Source organism: Pelophylax lessonae (assembly GCF_965119305.1).
Source record: "Pelophylax lessonae genome assembly, chromosome: 9".
Classification (NCBI taxonomy): Eukaryota; Metazoa; Chordata; class Amphibia; order Anura; family Ranidae; genus Pelophylax; species Pelophylax lessonae.
Genome location: NC_138776.1, coordinates 271817216 through 271834528, shown reverse-complemented (window position 1 = coordinate 271834528; position 17313 = coordinate 271817216). Strand labels below are relative to the sequence as shown.

Sequence of the window (17313 nt, the reverse complement as noted above, 5' to 3'; positions counted from 1 at the left end):
AGGGGCAAGTTTGGCTGTCCGTTCTGGTTCCGGTCTTTACAGCGGCGGGACCACCGGGAACTTTGAATAATTTAAAAAGCCATAGCGTCTCTGCAACGTGGAGCCCTCAGAGGCCTCGGGAGGAGCAGGGACCCATGGCAGCCATGCCCCTGGTAAGCAGGGTGCAGGGGCCTCCAGCAAACAGAACGTTGCACCACCACAGCTTGTCTGAATCGACCCGATCCAAATAAACTTCCTAGATTTCAATGAAATAATCTTTTTATATCAATCGACTTATTATTTTTATAATTTTCCAGAACCCGCCATCAAGAAACCCTCAAAGGATAATTTTACTTCTCCGGATTGTAAAAGATGGAAAATGGAAGATGAGGAAATCACGGGAGACAGCGCCGGGCAAAAGTCTACGGAGGAGGATGGAATAACGGGGACATTTATAGAGGAGGACACTCCTACAGAGATCAGCACAGGTGGGTCATTAACTCTAAATCCATTCCTCCACCCATACTGCTCACTGATTGGTTCTGAGTAGTCGAACATATTTGTCGTCCCCCCAGCCTCCCTGGTCACCCTCTGGATCTTAATGAAGCTAATCGAGCACAAATTGTGCTTGATCAGCTCATTCACCTGCCCAAACACCTGTCAGTCATTTGAATGGTTTGTTCCTCTCGGATTCATTCACCAGAGGGGAGATCAGCAAACAAATGTTCGCTTATCTCCCTCTACTCCACCTGCTTTACCTGGGAGGGCCATGTATTGACATCCTCCCAGGACCGTGCACCCGGCATGCTCTGTGGTCACACAGCTGATCACAGATCGGGGTAAAGGGCAAATCACAGCGACCCTTTACGATGTGATCAGCTTCGTCCAAATACACAATATAAACACACCTGCTGGTTATCGGCATTCCTTTCCTCACACGCTGTCACTGCATGGAGAGGAGTAACCGGCCCGTGTGACAGAGGACATCTACACTGATAATCAGTGCTGCCTATCCCGTGCCCATTGGTGCTGCCTGTGCCGTGCCCATTGGTGCTGCCTGTGCCGTGCCCATTGGTGCTGCCTGTGCCGTGCCCATTGGTGCTGCCTGTCCCGTGCCCATCGGGGCTGCCTGTCCCATGCCCATCAGTGCTGCCGATTGATTACAGTGTAAACAGTATTTGCCGATTTTCGGCAGTCCTATCCTCATGCTGACATACATGAGGAGAGTCGATAACTGGTAAATCCACACAGGGACATCTACACTGATAATCGGGGCACTGATGATCAGTGCTCCCTCATCTGTGCTCATCAGTGCCGCCTTATCAGTGCCCATCGGTGCTCATTACTGCCTCCTCATCATTGCCTATCAGTGCAGCCTCATCAGTATCCATCGGTGCTGCCTCATCAGTGCTCATTACTGCCTCCTCGTCAGTGATGCATATCAGTGCTCATCTTTGCCCATTAGTGCTGCCTATCAGTGGCCCCTCATCAGTGCTCATCACTGCCGCCTCATCAGCGCACATCAGTGAAGGAGAAAAATGACTTACTCCTGCTGACAGCATGTGAGGAGAGCCTATAACTGGCAAAACCACACAGGGGACATCTACACTGCAGCCTCATCAGGGCTGCCTATCAATACCACCTCATCAGTGCCCATCACTCCCGCCTCATCAGTGCCCATCACTCCCGCCTCATCAGTGCCCATCAATGCTGCCTCATCAGTGCCCATCAATGCTGCCTCATCAGTACCCATCAATGCTGCCTCATCAGTGCCCATCAATGCTGCCTCATCAGTACCCATCAATGCTGCCTCATCAGTGCCCATCAATGCTGCCTCATCAGTACCCATCAATGCTGCCTCATCAGTGCCCATCACTGCCGCCTCATCAGTGCCCATCACTGCCGCCTCATCAGTGCCCATCACTGCCGCCTCATCAGTGCCCATCGGGGCTGCCTCATCAGTGCCCATCAGTGAAGGAGAAAAATGACTTCTGTGCAAAAATTTATAACCGAAACTAAGAAAACCTTCTTCTTTTTTTTCTCTCTCAATTTTCGATCTTGTTTAGCAAAAAAATAAAACCCCGTCTTTGATTAAAAAACACCAAAAGAAATCTCTATTTTAGTGAAGAAAATGATAAAAATGTCATATGGGTGAAAGTGTCTGGTATTGGGGAGGGCAGGAAGGGGGTGAAAGTGTCCGATATTGGGGGGGAAAGAAGGGGGTGAAAGTGTCCGGTATTGGAGGGGGGGACGGAAAGGGGGTGAAAGTGTCCGGTATTGGGGGACAGGAAAGGGGGGAAAGTGCCCGGTATAGGGGGGAAGGAAGGGGGTGAGTGTCTGGTATTGGGGGGCAGGAAAGGGGTGAAAGTGCATGGTATTGGGGGGAAGGAAAGGGGTGAGTGTCTGGTATTGGGGGGCAGGAAAGGGGGGAAAGTGCCCGGTATTGGGGGAAGGAAGAGGGTGAGTGGCTGGTATTGGGGGGCAGGAAAGGTGTGAAAGTGTCTGGCACTGGGGTGACAGGAAGGGGGTGAAAGTGCCCGGTATTGGGGGAAAGGAAAGGGATGAGTGTCTGGTATTGGGGGGCAGGAAAGGAGGGAAAGTGCCCGGTATTGGGGGGAAGGAAGGGGGTGAGTGTCTGTTATTGGGGGGGGCAGGAAAGGGGGAAAGTGCCCGGTATGGGGGGAAGGAAAGGGGGGAGTGTCTGGTATTGGGGGGCAGGAAGGGGGGTGAGTGTCTGGTATTGGGGGGCAGGAAAGGGGGAAAGTGCCGGTATTGGGGGGAAGGAAGGGGGGGGAGTGTCTGGTATTGGGGGGCAGGAAGGGGGTGAGTGGCTGGTATTGGGGGAGCAGGAAAGGGGTGAAAGTGTCCGATATTGAAGTGGTTGAACCCACCAGAGAAATAATCCGGGAAAGGTCCATAGACCCTTTTAGCAGTTCACCAAAGAGGTCAATAGACTTGGGGGGGGGGGGGGGGTAGGATATCCACAAAGAACCCCCTACTCATCTGACTCCACCATATCCAACCCTGGTTGAGGTAAACCCATCCACTCACATTCATCCATATCTTTTTACTTTTCCAGGACCCCCCATGGAGAAACCCTCAAAGGATCGTCTCGCTTTATCTCCAGGTTGTAGAACGGAAGATGAGGACATCACAGGAGATTGTGGAGGAGAAAAGGCAATGAGCTGCACTATGGATGGTGGACTTCACAGTGTGGATAGACCATGGAGTCCCTCTGACTCTGAGCAACCTCGTACTGTGGGGGATGGGGCCGGAGTTCAGGGGGAAAAGAGATTTTTCTGTCATTACTGCGGGAAAAGTTTTCAACGGAATTCTCTTCTTGTCCGACATAAAAGATCTCACACGGGGGAGAAGCCGTATTCCTGCTCTCAGTGCGGGAAATGTTATTCGCAGAAATCGCAACTTGTCCGTCATGAAAGGTGTCATACGGGCGAGATGCCGTATTGCTGCTTCGAGTGCGGGAATTGTTATCCCCTGAAATCAGAACTCGTCACCCATCAAAGGTCTCACTCGACTGAGAATCCGTATTCCTGCCCTGAGTGCGAGAAGAGTTATCCGCAGAAATCGTTGCTAGTCAGACATCAGAGATCTCACACGGGGGAGAAACCGTATTCCTGCCTTGAGTGCGGGAAATGTTTTTCACAGGGCTACCATCTTTACAGACATCAGAAATCTCACACGGGCGAGAAGCCGTATTCTTGTTCTGAGTGCGGGAAATGTTTTACACAGGAGTCCCACCTTTACAGACATCAGAAATCTCACACAGGGCAGAGGCCGTATGCCTGCCCTGTGTGTGGGAAATGTTTTCCACAGAAGTTTCATCTTGACCGACACCAGAGAACCCACATGACCTGATCAAAGGTGGGCGCAAGTCTTGCCCTGATAGGCTGGAGTAGGGGGAGGCATTTCACTAAAGAAAAAGTCCTTTCTATAGTAGAGTCTGATCTCCCCCCTAATGGCGTTACTAGGGTTGGTGTCACCCGGTGCGGTAAAACATGGTGTCACCCCACAGTAGGGCTCTCCCCCCATTATTGCTATTACTGTCCTTAGTCCCCCCCCCCAATAATATCCTCAGTCTCCCAATAATGTCCTCAGTGACCCTATTACTGTCCTCAGGCCTCCCCCAAAATGTCTTCAGTGACCCCATTACTGTCCTCAGCCTCCCAAAATGTAAGTGACCCCCCTTACTGTCCTCAGCTCCCCCCCCCCCCCCCCACAGCGTCCCATTACTGTCTTCAGCTCCCCCTCTCATCCTCCCATTGCTGTCCTCAGCTACCCCCCCCCCCCCCACAGCCTCCTATTACTGTCCTCAGCCCCTCCCCCCTCAGCGCCCCAATACTGTCTTCAGCTCCACCTCTCATCCTCCCATTGCTGTCCTCAGCTACCCCCCTCACAGACCCTTATTGCTGTCTGCAGCTCCCCCCCACTGCCTCATTACTGTCTTCAGCTCCCACTCGCAGCGCCCCATTACTGTCCTCAGCTCCCCCCCACAGGCCCCCATTACTGTCCTCAGCTCCCCCCCACAGGCCCCCATTACTGTCTTCAGCTCCCCCCTACTGCCCCATTACTGTCCTCAGCTCCCCCCCCCCCCACAGGCCCCCATTACTGTCTTTAGCTCCCACCTACTGCTCCATTACTGTCTTCAGCTCCGCTTTACAGCGCTCCATTACTGTCCTTAGCTCCCCCCCCACAGACCCCCTATTATTGTCCTTAGCTCCCCCCCCACTGCCTCATTACTGCCTTCAGCTCCCCCATGCAAGGCCCATTACTGTCCTCAGCTCCCTACCCCCACAGACCCCCATTACTGTCTTCAGCCCCCCCCCCGCCCCTTTACTGTCTTCAGTTCCCCCTTACCGCACCCCATTACTGTCTTCAGCTCACCCTTATAGCGTCCCATTACTGTCTTCAGCTCCCCCTTACAGCGCCCCTTTACTGTCCTCAGTCTGCAAATATATTTAGTATGAAATAAATGAATATCTATGTCTAATGTGCATTTACAATCATGTTATGCTTGACTAATAAAAGGGTGCCTTCAGATTTGTATTATTAAATTATTTTTCCCTGTGTAGTTTTTGTTATTTATGTATGCGCCTCAGACTTTTTCCTTTTCCAACATGTAGTTATTGAAGGAGCTGACTCCCACCCTCCCCATAAGTCTCAGGACATCTGTAGTAGACTCCAATGATAAGTCCATCAGTTCATAGACGCCATCTATCATTCCTTCCGTAATTCCTCCACCGCACCATCACCACCTCCAACCACAAGATCATCTTTCTTCCTCACTCTAACATAGAGGAACCCCCCTCCATCTTTTCTATGTCCCGTGTCCCTCTAAACAAGAGGATCAGCATGAATACGAACAGCCCAGTCTTTTGAGGAGTCAAGCCGTGTTTCTGGAACACCAACCACATTCTCATTCCCATCTATCATTCCTTCCGTAATTCCTCCTCCGTACCATCACCACCTCCAACCACAAGATTACCTTTCTTCCTCTCTTTCACGTCACATATTCAAGGTATGATAGTGGGCAGTATGTACAGGAGAGGAGTGTGGAGGGTATGACAGTGGGCGGTATGTACAGGAGAGGAGTGTGGAGGGTATGGCAGTGAGCGGTATGTACAGGAGAGGAGTGTGGAGGGTATGACAGTGAGCGGTATGTACAGGAGAGGAGTGTGGAGGGTATGACAGTGGGCGGTATGTACAGGAGAGGAGTGTGGAGGGTATGACAGTGAGCGGTATGTACAGGAGAGGAGTGTGGAGGGTATGACAGTGGGCGGTATGTACAGGAGAGGAGTGTGGAGGGTATGACAGTGGGCGGTATGTACAATAGAGGAGTGTGGAGAGTATGACAGTGGGCGGTATGTACAGGAGAGGAGTGTGGAGGGTATGACAGTGTGCGGTATGTACAGGAGAGGAGTGTGGAGGATATGACAGTGAGCGGTATGTACAGGAGAGGAGTGTGGAGGGTATGACAGTGGGCGGTATGTACAGGAGAGGAGTGTGGAGGGTATGACAGTGAGCGGTATGTACAGGAGAGGAGTGTGGAGGGTATGACAGTGGGCGGTATGTACAGGAGAGGAGTGTGGAGGGTATGACAGTGGGCGGTATGTACAATAGAGGAGTGTGGAGAGTATGACAGTGGGCGGTATGTACAGGAGAGGAGTGTGGAGGGTATGACAGTGAGCGGTATGTACAGGAGAGGAGTGTGGAGGATATGGCAGTGAGCGGTATGTACAGGAGAGGAGTGTGGAGGGTATGAAAGTGAGCGGTATGTACAGGAGAGGAGTGTGGAGGATATGACAGTGGGCGGTATGTACAATAGAGGAGTGTGGAGAGTATGACAGTGGGCGGTATGTACAGGAGAGGAGTGTGGAGGGTATGACAGTGGGCGGTATGTACAGGAGAGGAGTGTGGAGGATATGACAGTGAGCGGTATGTACAGGAGAGGAGTGTGGAGGGTATGACAGTGAGCGGTATGTACAGGATAGGAGTGTGGAGGGTATGACAGTGGGCGGTATGTACAGGAGAGGAGTGTAGAGGGTATGACAGTGAGCGGTATGTACAGGAGAGGAGTGTGGAGGATATGACAGTGGGCGGTATGTACAGGAGAGGAGTGTGGAGGGTATGACAGTGAGCGGTATGTACAGGAGAGGAGTGTGGAGGGTATGACAGTGAGCGGTATGTACAGGAGAGGAGTGTGGAGGATATGACAGTGGGTGGTATGTACAGGAGAGGAGTGTGGAGAATATGACAGTGAGCGGTATGTACAGGAGAGGAGTGTGGAGGGTATGACAGTGGGCGGTATGTACAGGAGAGGAGTGTGGAGGGTATGACAGTGGGCGGTATGTACAGGAGAGGAGTGTGGAGGGTATGACAGTGGGCGGTATGTACAGGAGAGGAGTGTGGAGGATATGACAGTGAGCGGTATGTACAGGAGAGGAGTGTGGAGGGTATGACAGTGGGCGGTATGTACAGGAGAGGAGTGTGGAGGGTATGACAGTGGGCGGTAGTTACAATAGAGGAGTGTGGAGAGTATGACAGCGGGCGGTATGCACAGGAGAGGAGTGTGGAGGGTATGACAGTGGGTGGTATGTGAGGTGTCAAGCCTTGTTTCTGGAACACCAACTACATTCTCATTCCCATCTATCATTCCTCCTCTGCACCACCTCCAACCACAAGATCATCTTTCTTCCTCACTTTCACAGCACATCTAACATAGAGGAACCCCCCTCCATCTTTTCTATGTCCCGTGTCCCTCTAAACAAGAGGATCGGCATGAATACAAACAGCCCAGTCTTGTGAGTAGACAAGCCGTGTTTCTGGAACACCAACTACACTCTCATTTCCATCGATCATTCCTCCCGTAATTCCTCCTCCGCATCATCACCACCTCCAACCACAAGATCATCTTTCTTCCTCACTTCCACATCACATCTAACATAGAGAAACACCCCTCCATCTTTTCTATGTCCCGTGTTCCTCTAAACAAGAGGGTCAGCATGAATACAAACAGCCCAGTCTTGTGTGGAGTCAAGCTGTGTTTCTGAGACACCAACCACATCTCCATCTTTTTTTTTTCTTTTAAAGGTATAAGGTAAAGCCATCAGGTAGAGATTTCTCTCTTGGAGGGTGGGGGATGTATTCAGGTGGGTGAGGTTGTCACAAAGATGTGTGCCCAAGATGAGGTGTCCATGCAGCAATGACTGTCAGGTGGGTGAAGTGGCCACAGAGAAATGTTTGTCCAATTAGTGAGGAGGCCACAGAGGGATGTGTGTTAGGTTGGGTAGGGTGGCTGTGGGAGGATGTACTGTATGTGGGGGGTGGTGAGGCAGCCATGGATGGAAGTTTTATTTGGGGGTGAATCGGCCATGAAGAGATGTCTTTCAGAGAGTAGGGTAGACCTAGATGGACATGTATCCAGTGGTGAGGTAGTTCCAGCAGGGTTTCTGTAGGGGGGTGGTGGCCATGGAGGAATGCCTGTTGAGACAGGTGGGTTAGGAGGCCACGGAGGGAAGTCTATCTGGAGACTGAGGTGATCAGGGAGGGATAACTGTTGGAAATTGTGGTCTGGTAGCCAGAGAAGAATGTCTATTAGGGACATACAGGTGCTTGAGCTGAAGGGTTCATATGCCAACAATGTTAATGCATCAATAGAGTGTAATGCTTTATAGCCAAGCTCTCATCCCCGTGAGACTTCCAGCAGCTCTGTGATGAATCTTCTACAAAGTTGTACAGGTTCTTCATTGGATAATATATGCTTAGCTCCCACAGACAATACAGCATTTATATAACGGACATGATAATAGAGGAAAAGTTAAAAATATTCTGTTATTGGATTTGGATCACACATTCAACCCTATCAAAGTAGGCTAGACCTTTTTAACCGAGTGTAACCCCAAAATAATTTTCAGGTCTTGGGGAAACTTGCTAAAACCAGTTATTTGGTGGCCATTGTGATAAATGCCCCTTTCATCGGAAGTTAGTGGGACGAAAGGCCACTTTATAATGGTGGTCAGAAAGCTATCCTCACAGACAGCTAAAAAGATCATTGGTTTTATGCAGCTGGACAAGCTGAGGCACCATGAAAGGGGAGGTCAATCACCACAGCTCAAGGAACCCCTACCAACCTCTGGAGGGATCCTTATTGAAAATGGCTGTAGTAAGGCCTAAGGCCTAGTTCAGCAATGTGTACAGCAAGCGTTTACAAAGCTTTTACCAAACTTCAAGCAACTCTCTTGAGGCCTACAAAGAAAACCTTCAGCTTCAATCTGGGAGTGCTGAATCAAACTAAGATTGTGTCAGAAACCTCAGGCTGGCCATACTTATTTTCATGTACATGCTCATAATTGTGAGCAGAGAGGTACTCATGCTCATACTCGTGAACATAGATGTGTAACTGAACTTTGAAGGAGAACGCACGCATGCACACGTGGTTTCTGGCACCTGGTGGTGTTTTAAATCTGAGGCCTGCTTAGTATTATTTTTGGATGGTCTTCAGCTTTACTCTTGTGACTCGTGTTCCCGAAAGCCAGCTTAATCCTGTCATTGACCTGACTCCCCAGTCTGGACTTTTGACTAAGATTCTGCCTGCTGATTTTGAACCTTGCTGCCAGCCTGTTGCTGACCCCTGCCTGTCTCAGACCACGATTCTGCACCTATCTGCCTGGCTATTACCGAACTCAGCTAATGATCTGATTCCTTGTTTCAGCTCTTCCACCGTCAGCATCTCCAAGTTTAAATTTGGGGAATAAACTTCCTGGCACCTACATCCTTCCGCTGGCCTAGCAGTCCCTGTCTCCACCACCAGGGATGCTTGGACGGGAATTGTGCAAGAAGCCGACCTCATTATCCCGAGCTTCGCTAACAGATATGTGACAGAGAGGAATCCTTAGAAATCTTTGGAGGAACCCTGGCTGAGAAAAGCTGGACTAGGCAGTAATATATTTCTCTCCCCCTTGGTGGGAGTGGAGATGACCCCATCTATAAGGATATACAGTCAATACACACACAGCACAAGGCCGTGTTCTCACTACGAGACGTTTCTCGGGGCTGCAGTTCTAACGAGCAGGGCCCTCTAATTCCTCCTGTATTGAATTGTATTGTAACTGAATTGCCTTCTCTCGCATTGTAAAGCGCTGCGCAAACTGTTGGCGCCATATAAATCCTGTATAATAATAATAAAATGCACACAGCACAAGGCCGTGTTCCGACTACGAGATGTTTCTCGGGCCTGCAGTTCCTCTAAGCTCCACAAGGAGGTAATCTCACTTCTGCCCAGGCAGGAAGTCTCTATGGAAGACAGGAAGTGATGTCAGCTACAGACAGGAAGTGATGTCAGTTATAAATTAGAAATCCAGGCGGAGAGGCGAGTCGGGAGGAAGCAGCGAGGTGAAAATGTTGGAAATGGCAGCAGAGGAGGTAACCAGGTTTTATTTTATCTTTATCCCCCGTATGTACGGTTGGGTTGGTAGACTCTCCCTTCGTTCCGAATATAGGGTTGCCACCTTATCCCTTTAATCCAGGACACATATGAATTACACAGGTACTGAGGCTGCTATAAGGCACCGAGTGACCTTAATCAGCCACAGAACCTGTGTAATTAGTGTGTGTCCTGGTTTAATGGGATGAGGCGGTAGGCGGTAACCCTAGCGGGATGGTGTTGTACTCAGAGAGTGGACCTGTGCTGGTTACATCTCACCTGGTACAGGTTAACACTGGGGGGGTATGGCGATCACAATGGGAACACTGAGGGGTACAGCGATATCACTGGAAGACCTTGAGAACACTGGGGGTGCAGAGATCCCACTGGAAGACATTGGGAACACTGGGGGGGTACAGAGATCACACTAGAAGACATTGGGAACACTGGGGGTACAGAGATCACACTGGAAGACATTGAGAACACTGGGGGTACAGAGATCACGCTGGAAGACCTTGGGAACACTGGGGGGGGGGGGGGGTACAGAGATCACACTAGAAGACATTGGGAACACTGGGGGTACAGAGATCACACTGGAAGACACTGGGGGTACAGAGATCACACTGGAAGACACTGGGGGTACAGAGATCACACTGGAAGACATTGAGAACACTGGGGGTACAGAGATCATGCTGGAAGACCTTGGGAACACTGGGGGGGGGGTACAGAGATCACACTAGAAGACATTGGGAACACGGGGTACAGAGATCACACTGGAAGACACTGGGGGTACAGAGATCACACTGGAAGACACTGGGGGTACAGAGATCACACTGGAAGACCTTGAGAACACTGGGGGTACAGAGATCACACTGAAAGACATTGGGAACACTGGGGGTACAGAGATCACACTGGAAGACACTGTAAACACTAGGGGTACAGAGATCACACTGGAAGACACTGTAAACACTAGGGGTACAGAGATCACACTGGAAAACATTGGGAACACTGGTGGTACAGAGATCACACTGCAAGACATTGGAAACACTGGGGGTGTGGAAATCACACTGGGAACACTGGGGAGACATTGGGGGTATGGAAATCACACTGGGAACACTGGGGGTATGGAGATCAATCTGGAAGACATTGGGAACACTGGTGGTACAGAGATCATACTGGAAGGCACTGGGGGCATGAAGATCACACTGGAAGACACAGGTCACACTGGGGGTATGGGGATCACACTGAGAGACACTGGGAAAACTGGGGGTATGAAGATCACACTGGGAACACAGGGGGTATGGTGATGACACTGGGAACACTGGGGGTATGGAGATCACACTGGGAACACTGGGGGTATGGAGATCACACTTGGAACACTGGGGGTATGGAGATCCCACTGGGGGGACACTGGGGTATGGAGATCACACTGGGGGGGACACTGGGGGTATGGAGATCTTCTCCACTAAGAATCATGGGGGACACTAGGAATCTTCTCTACAAAGAATTATGGGGTACATTAGGAGTCTTCTCTATGAGGAATCATGAGGGACACTAGGAATCTTCTCTACTAGGACTCTTCTCCTCTAGGAATCCTAGGAGGGGCATTAGGAATTTTCTCTATGAGGAATCATAGGGGAGACTAGAAATCCTCTCTACTTGGAATCATGGGGGAGACTAGGAATCTTCTAATGGTTTGTTTGACTTGTCCCTCCATCCAGAGTCAGCATGACCTATGAGTCAGGTTCCTATAAGGTGTCAGGATGTCACTGTCTATTTCTCCATGGAGGAGTGGGAGTATTTAGAAGGACACAAGGATCTCTACAAGGACGTCATGATGGAGAATCAGCCGCCCCTCACATCACCGGGTAAGAGGAGACTTTATTGTAAAGGAGAGAGCAGTACGGAGGGTCCACCTAGATCCCCCCATCATCTGATAAACACATAGAAACAATGTATTCAGTCAGTGTGTGTGTTTCCTACAGATGGATCCAGTAATGGGAACCCACCAGAGAGATGTCCCCGTCCTCTGTATTCCCGGGATTCCACACAGGAAGGTCACACCATCCCCCACCATCATCAGGTAGATGAGGAACAATTATTGGTAGTTATGATTTATACACAAGCATGTTTGTTACAATTAATGTTTTATTATATATTCAGAGTGGAAACCTCTGGGATAATACCACTGATATTAAAGAAGAGTATAAAGAGGAAGATGAGGAGTGTGGAGTGATGGAGGAGTTTTCAGAAGGACACAAGGATATGATGGAGCCACCTAATACCAGGAACCCACCAGAGAGATGTCCCCGTCCTCTGTATTCCCGGGATTCCACACAGGAAGATCACACCATCCCTCACTATAACAAGGTTGGTCGGAGCATCTGGAACACAAAAGTGACTCATGGAGTTGATGTATGAACTCTACAAGATGATATTTCTCTATTGTTCTCTTGGTTTAGGGAGAAGATCTGAAAGATATAGAATTTGAGGTTAAAGCAGAAGAAGAAGAGACGTATGTGAGGGATGATCAGCAGTCTATGGAGGAGGATGGAATAACGGGGACATTTATAGAGGAGGACACTCTTGTTTCCTTGAATTCCACACAGGAAGGTCACACCATCCCTCACCATCATCAGGTAGATGATTGACAATTATTGGTAGTTATGATTTATATACGGCGTGTTTATTACAATGAATGTTTTATTATATATTCAGAGTGGAAACCTCGAGGATTTTAATATTGTTGTTAAAGAAGAGTATAAAGAGGAGGATGAGGAGTATGGAGTGATGAAGGAGTTTTCAGAAGGACACAAGGATATGATGGAGCCACCAAATACCAGGAACCCACCAGAGAGATGTCCCCGTCCTCTGTATTCCCGGGATTCCACAAAGGAAGATCACAGTTACATAAAACATCAGGTTGGTGGCATGGAGCTCTAGAACATTGACTTGATGTGTGGGCTACGATATTTTCTCTATGTAATCTCACATCATTGTAGATTATATTTTATAGATGGTATTGTTGATCTTTTTCTTGGTTTAGGGTGAAGATCTGATGGATATAAAAGTTGAGGTTAAATCAGAAGAAGAAGAGACGTATGTGAGGGATGATCAGCAGTCTATGGAGGAGGATGGAATAACGGGGACATTTATAGAGGAGGACACTCCTACAGAGATCATCACAGGTGAGTCATTAACACTAAATCCATTCCTCCACCCATACTGCTCACTGATTGGTCCAGAGTAGGGCGGGGACTGGGTGATATCAGCCTGTAATCCCCTGGTAATGGTCATGTTCCTCGCCTGTGTTCCCTGTCCTGAACTTTAGATCTTTTTTTTTTCCACCAGAAAACCCCCCTACCCCCATTTACTTATCTACAGTGAGAGAAAAAGTATGTGACCCCCTGCTGATTTTGTACGTTCGCTGACTGACAAAGAAATGATCAGTCTATCATTTTATTGGTCGGTTTATTTTATCAGTGAGACACAGAATACCAACAAAAATATCCAGAGAAACGCAGTTATAAATTGATTTGCATTTTAATGAGTGAAATAAGTATTTGATCCCCGACCAATCAGCAGATTTCTGGCTCCCAGGTGTCTTCTATACAGGTAATGAGCTGAGATTAGGAGGAATCTCTTATAGGGAGTGCTCCTAATCTCAACTTGTTACCTGTATAAAAGACACCTGTCCACAGTCGCAATCAACCAATCAGATTCCAATCTCTCCACCATGGCCAAGACCAAAGAGCTGTCCAAGGATGTCAGGGAGAAGATTGGAGACCTACACAAAGCTGGAATGGCTACAAGACCATCGCCAAGCAGCTTGGTTAGAGGTGACAACAGTTGGTTGGAAGAAACAGAAAATAACTGTCAGTCCCCCTCAGTCTGGGGCTCCATGGAAGATCTCACCTCATGGAGGTTCAATGATGATGGAGAACGGTGAGGAATCAGCCCAGAACTATGGGGGAGAATCTTCTCAATGATCTCAGCTGGGACCATCGTCACCAAGAAAACAATTGGTAACACACTACGCCATGGAGGACTGAAATCCTGCAGCACCCACAAGGTCCCCCTGCTCAGGAAATCACATGGTACAGCCCGTCTGATGTCTGCTAATGAACATCTGAATGATTCAGAGGAGAACTGGGTGAAAGTGTTGGGGTCAGAGGAGACCAAAATCGAGCTCTTTGGCATCAACTCAACTCGCCGTGTTTGGAGGAGGAGGAATGCTGCCTATGACCCCAAGAACACCATCCCCCACCGTCACACATGGAGGTGAAAACTTTATGGTTTGGGAGTGTTTTGCTGCTTACGGGACAGGACAACTTCACCGCATCAAAGGGACGATGGACGGGGCCATGTACCATCAAATCTTGGGTGAGAACCTCCTTCCCTCAGCCAGGGCATTGAAAATGGGTCATGGATGGGAATTCCAGCATGACAATGACCCAAAACGCACGGCAGAGGCAACAAAGGAGTGGCTCAAGAAGAAGCACATTAAGGTCCTGGAGTGGCCTAGCCAGTCTCCAGACCCTTATCCCATAGAAAATATGTGGAGGGAGCTGAAGGTTCGAGTTACCAAACGTCAGCCTCAAAACCCTAATGACTTGGAGAGGATCTGCAAAGAGGAACGGGACAAACATCCCTCCTGAGATGTGTGCAAACCTGGAGGCCAACTACAAGAAACGTCTGACCTCTGTGATTGCCAACAAGGGTTTCCCCACCAACTACTAAGGGGTCAAATACTTATTTCACTCATCAAAATGCAAATCAATTTATAACTTTTTCGAAATGCGTTTTTCTGGATATTTTTGTTGTTATTCCGTCTCTCACTGGTAAAATAAACCGACCAATAAAATTATAGACTGATCATTTCTCTGTCAGTGGGCAAATGTACAAAATCAGCAAGGGTTCAAATACTCTTTTCCTTCACTGTAGACTGGGAGGGGGGTCAGCACAGGTGGGTCATTAACACTAAATACATCCCTCCACCCATACTGCTCAGTGATTGGTCCAGAGTTGGCCATAAAGTGAGTATTTAGAGATTTGTCTGAATGTCCCCCTTCCCGGTAAGGTTTCCTTCCCATGTTGAGGATCCCAGTGAAGCTAATTAAGCACAAATTGGGCTTGATCAGCTCCGTTACTTGCCAAAGCAGCAGAAAATGTTTCTTTTGTTTCTAGGTCTATTCACCGGAGGGGAGATCAGTGGACAGATGTTCGTTGATCTCTCTCCTCTCCACCTGCTGACACCTACCATGCTCATCCCAGACTTGCAGGATGGACAGGGAGGCCAAAACACCTGGCAGAGGTAGTTGGGCATGGGAGCTTCTCCCTCTAGGACAGGTGTGGAAATGATCGGGAGGCTTTGGAGCCACACAAATTACCAGAATTGACCCAACGTCAATGGGAGCTGAATGTTCTGACCATTTTCTAGGCTACAGTAACACTGACATTGACAAAGGAAAGCTTGAGATGAAATTGCCAGTAAATGACAGTTCCCGGACTGTTTGGAAACAGCGAGGATTCCCTTCATCTAATCCAGACTCTTATCCTCAATGAGGTTTTGCTGTAGATGTTAATGAGGGAACCTACACACAAAAAAACAGCATGGGTTCCCCCCATTCATGCCAGGTCCTTCAGGTCTGGTATGACTTTTAGGTGGGTCCAACTGTATTTACCTCCGAGGGTGATTAGCTGCCACCGCAATTGAGGTCTTCCTCTTCTTTCCTGAGGGCTCCTCTGGGTGGCCCAGAGCAAATTCTATTGGTCAAAGTAGTCATATGTGGGTATGTGTCCAATCAGAGTTCTAATCTGTTCGAGAAGTTCTAAGGAAAGAAGGGGGAGATCACCTCAGCTTTCAAAGTGGTCACATACCGGCAAGTGTCCAATCAGAGTGGTTCTATACTGTTCCAGAAGCCCTAAGGAAAGAAGGAGAAGATCACCTCCGCTTTGAAAGTGGTCACATATCGTCATGTGTCCAATCAGAGGGGTTCTAATCTGTTCCAGAATCCCTAAGGAAAGAAGGAGAAGATCACCTCCGCTTTCAAAGTGGTCACATACCGGCATGTGTCCAATCATAGTGGTTGTAATCTGTTCCGGAAGCCCTAAGGAAAAAAGGGGAAGATAACTCAGCTTTCAAAGTGGTCACATACCGGCTGTTGGCAATAATTCAGACTCGCATGGCCCTAGGCAACAAAGTTCCTTCGGATATCTGGGAGCACTCAATGAGACACAGAGACGGCAGGTACGATGTCACAGAATGCTCAATCCATTCAGACAGTGAAGAACGTTTTATCGAGAAAGTAAAAGGGGAAGTCCCTTTCCAGGATATTGTACACGGAATTGAAATTGATACAAGAATAGCAGTTTACCATTACGTGCTTCAAGTCACGTACTTGCATATGAGGTAATTAAAATACGGCATAGTTATAATTGGCATTACATCAGACTTCTTCTAAGGGTTAAGATAAGGCATAATTGGTTACTTCAAACAGACTTGCTCTAAGGGTCAGTTTGACCATAAAGGGTAACGACCTGGAAACCTTCAAGGACATTTACTTAGATAGGCTTTTTAAGTAAGCTGAGTCTAGGGTTTTAGTAAATAAGATGGAGTTGAAAGAACAAAATGGAGAATAGATTATTCCTTCACCGATATGTGTCCAATCAGAGGGGTTCTAATCTGTTCGAGAAGCCCTAAGGAAAGAAGGAGAAGATCACCTCCACTTTCAAAGTAGTCACATACCGGCTGTTGGCAATAATTCCGACTCGCATGGCCCTAGGCATCAAAGTTCCTTCAGATATCTAGGAGCACTCAATGAGACACAGAGACGGAAGGTACGATGTCACTTAATGCTCGGCCTTATTCAGACAGTGAAGAACGTTTTATAGAGAAAGTAAAAGGGGAAGTCCCTTTCTAGGAGATTATACATAGAATTGATACAAAAATAGCAATTTACCATTTACGTGTTTCAAGTCACGTACTTGCATATGAGGTAATTAAAATAAGGCATAGTTATAATTGGCATTACATCAGACTTCTTCTAAGGGTTAAGATAAGGCATAATTAGTGACTTCAAACAGACTTGCTCTAAGGGTCAGTTTGACCACAAACCGTAACGTCCTGGAGACTTTCAAGGACATTTACTTAGATAGGCTTTTTAATTAAGCTGAGTCTAATTAATTAGGCTGAGGTTTTAGTAAATAAGATGGAGTTGAAAGAATAAAATGGAGGATAGATTATTCCTTCACCGGTATGTGTCCAATCAGAGTGGTTCTAATCTGTTCCGGAAGCCCTAAGGAAAGATCAGCTCGGCTTTCAAATCCCAGGACTGCTGCACCAGCTTATGGGGCAGTGACAACTAATCACCCACCAGGGGGGGATTTAGGGT

The 17313-nt window shown here is 48.3% G+C and overlaps 3 protein-coding genes across 3 annotated transcripts in view; all 3 read left to right on the top strand.

The window, feature by feature from the left end:
• LOC309564465 (uncharacterized protein) overlaps window positions 1-17313 on the top strand; it is a gene marked incomplete at both ends in the record, with an annotated part of 1172539 nt that overhangs the window by 219871 nt on the left and 935355 nt on the right.
• LOC309564103 (gastrula zinc finger protein XlCGF53.1-like) overlaps window positions 1-17313 on the top strand; it is a gene marked incomplete at its 3' end in the record, with an annotated part of 125618 nt that overhangs the window by 30334 nt on the left and 77971 nt on the right. The window lies entirely within an intron of this gene.
• The window catches only part of LOC309564104 (uncharacterized protein), a gene marked incomplete at its 5' end in the record, with an annotated part of 41026 nt that continues 26779 nt past the window's right edge, over window positions 3067-17313 (top strand). The window contains 2 exons of the mRNA XM_082268732.1: window positions 3067-3847; window positions 10745-11217. Of these exons, the coding sequence (XP_082124858.1) occupies window positions 3067-3847; window positions 10745-11217 (1254 nt within the window). The remainder of the gene's footprint in view (window positions 3848-10744; window positions 11218-17313) is intronic.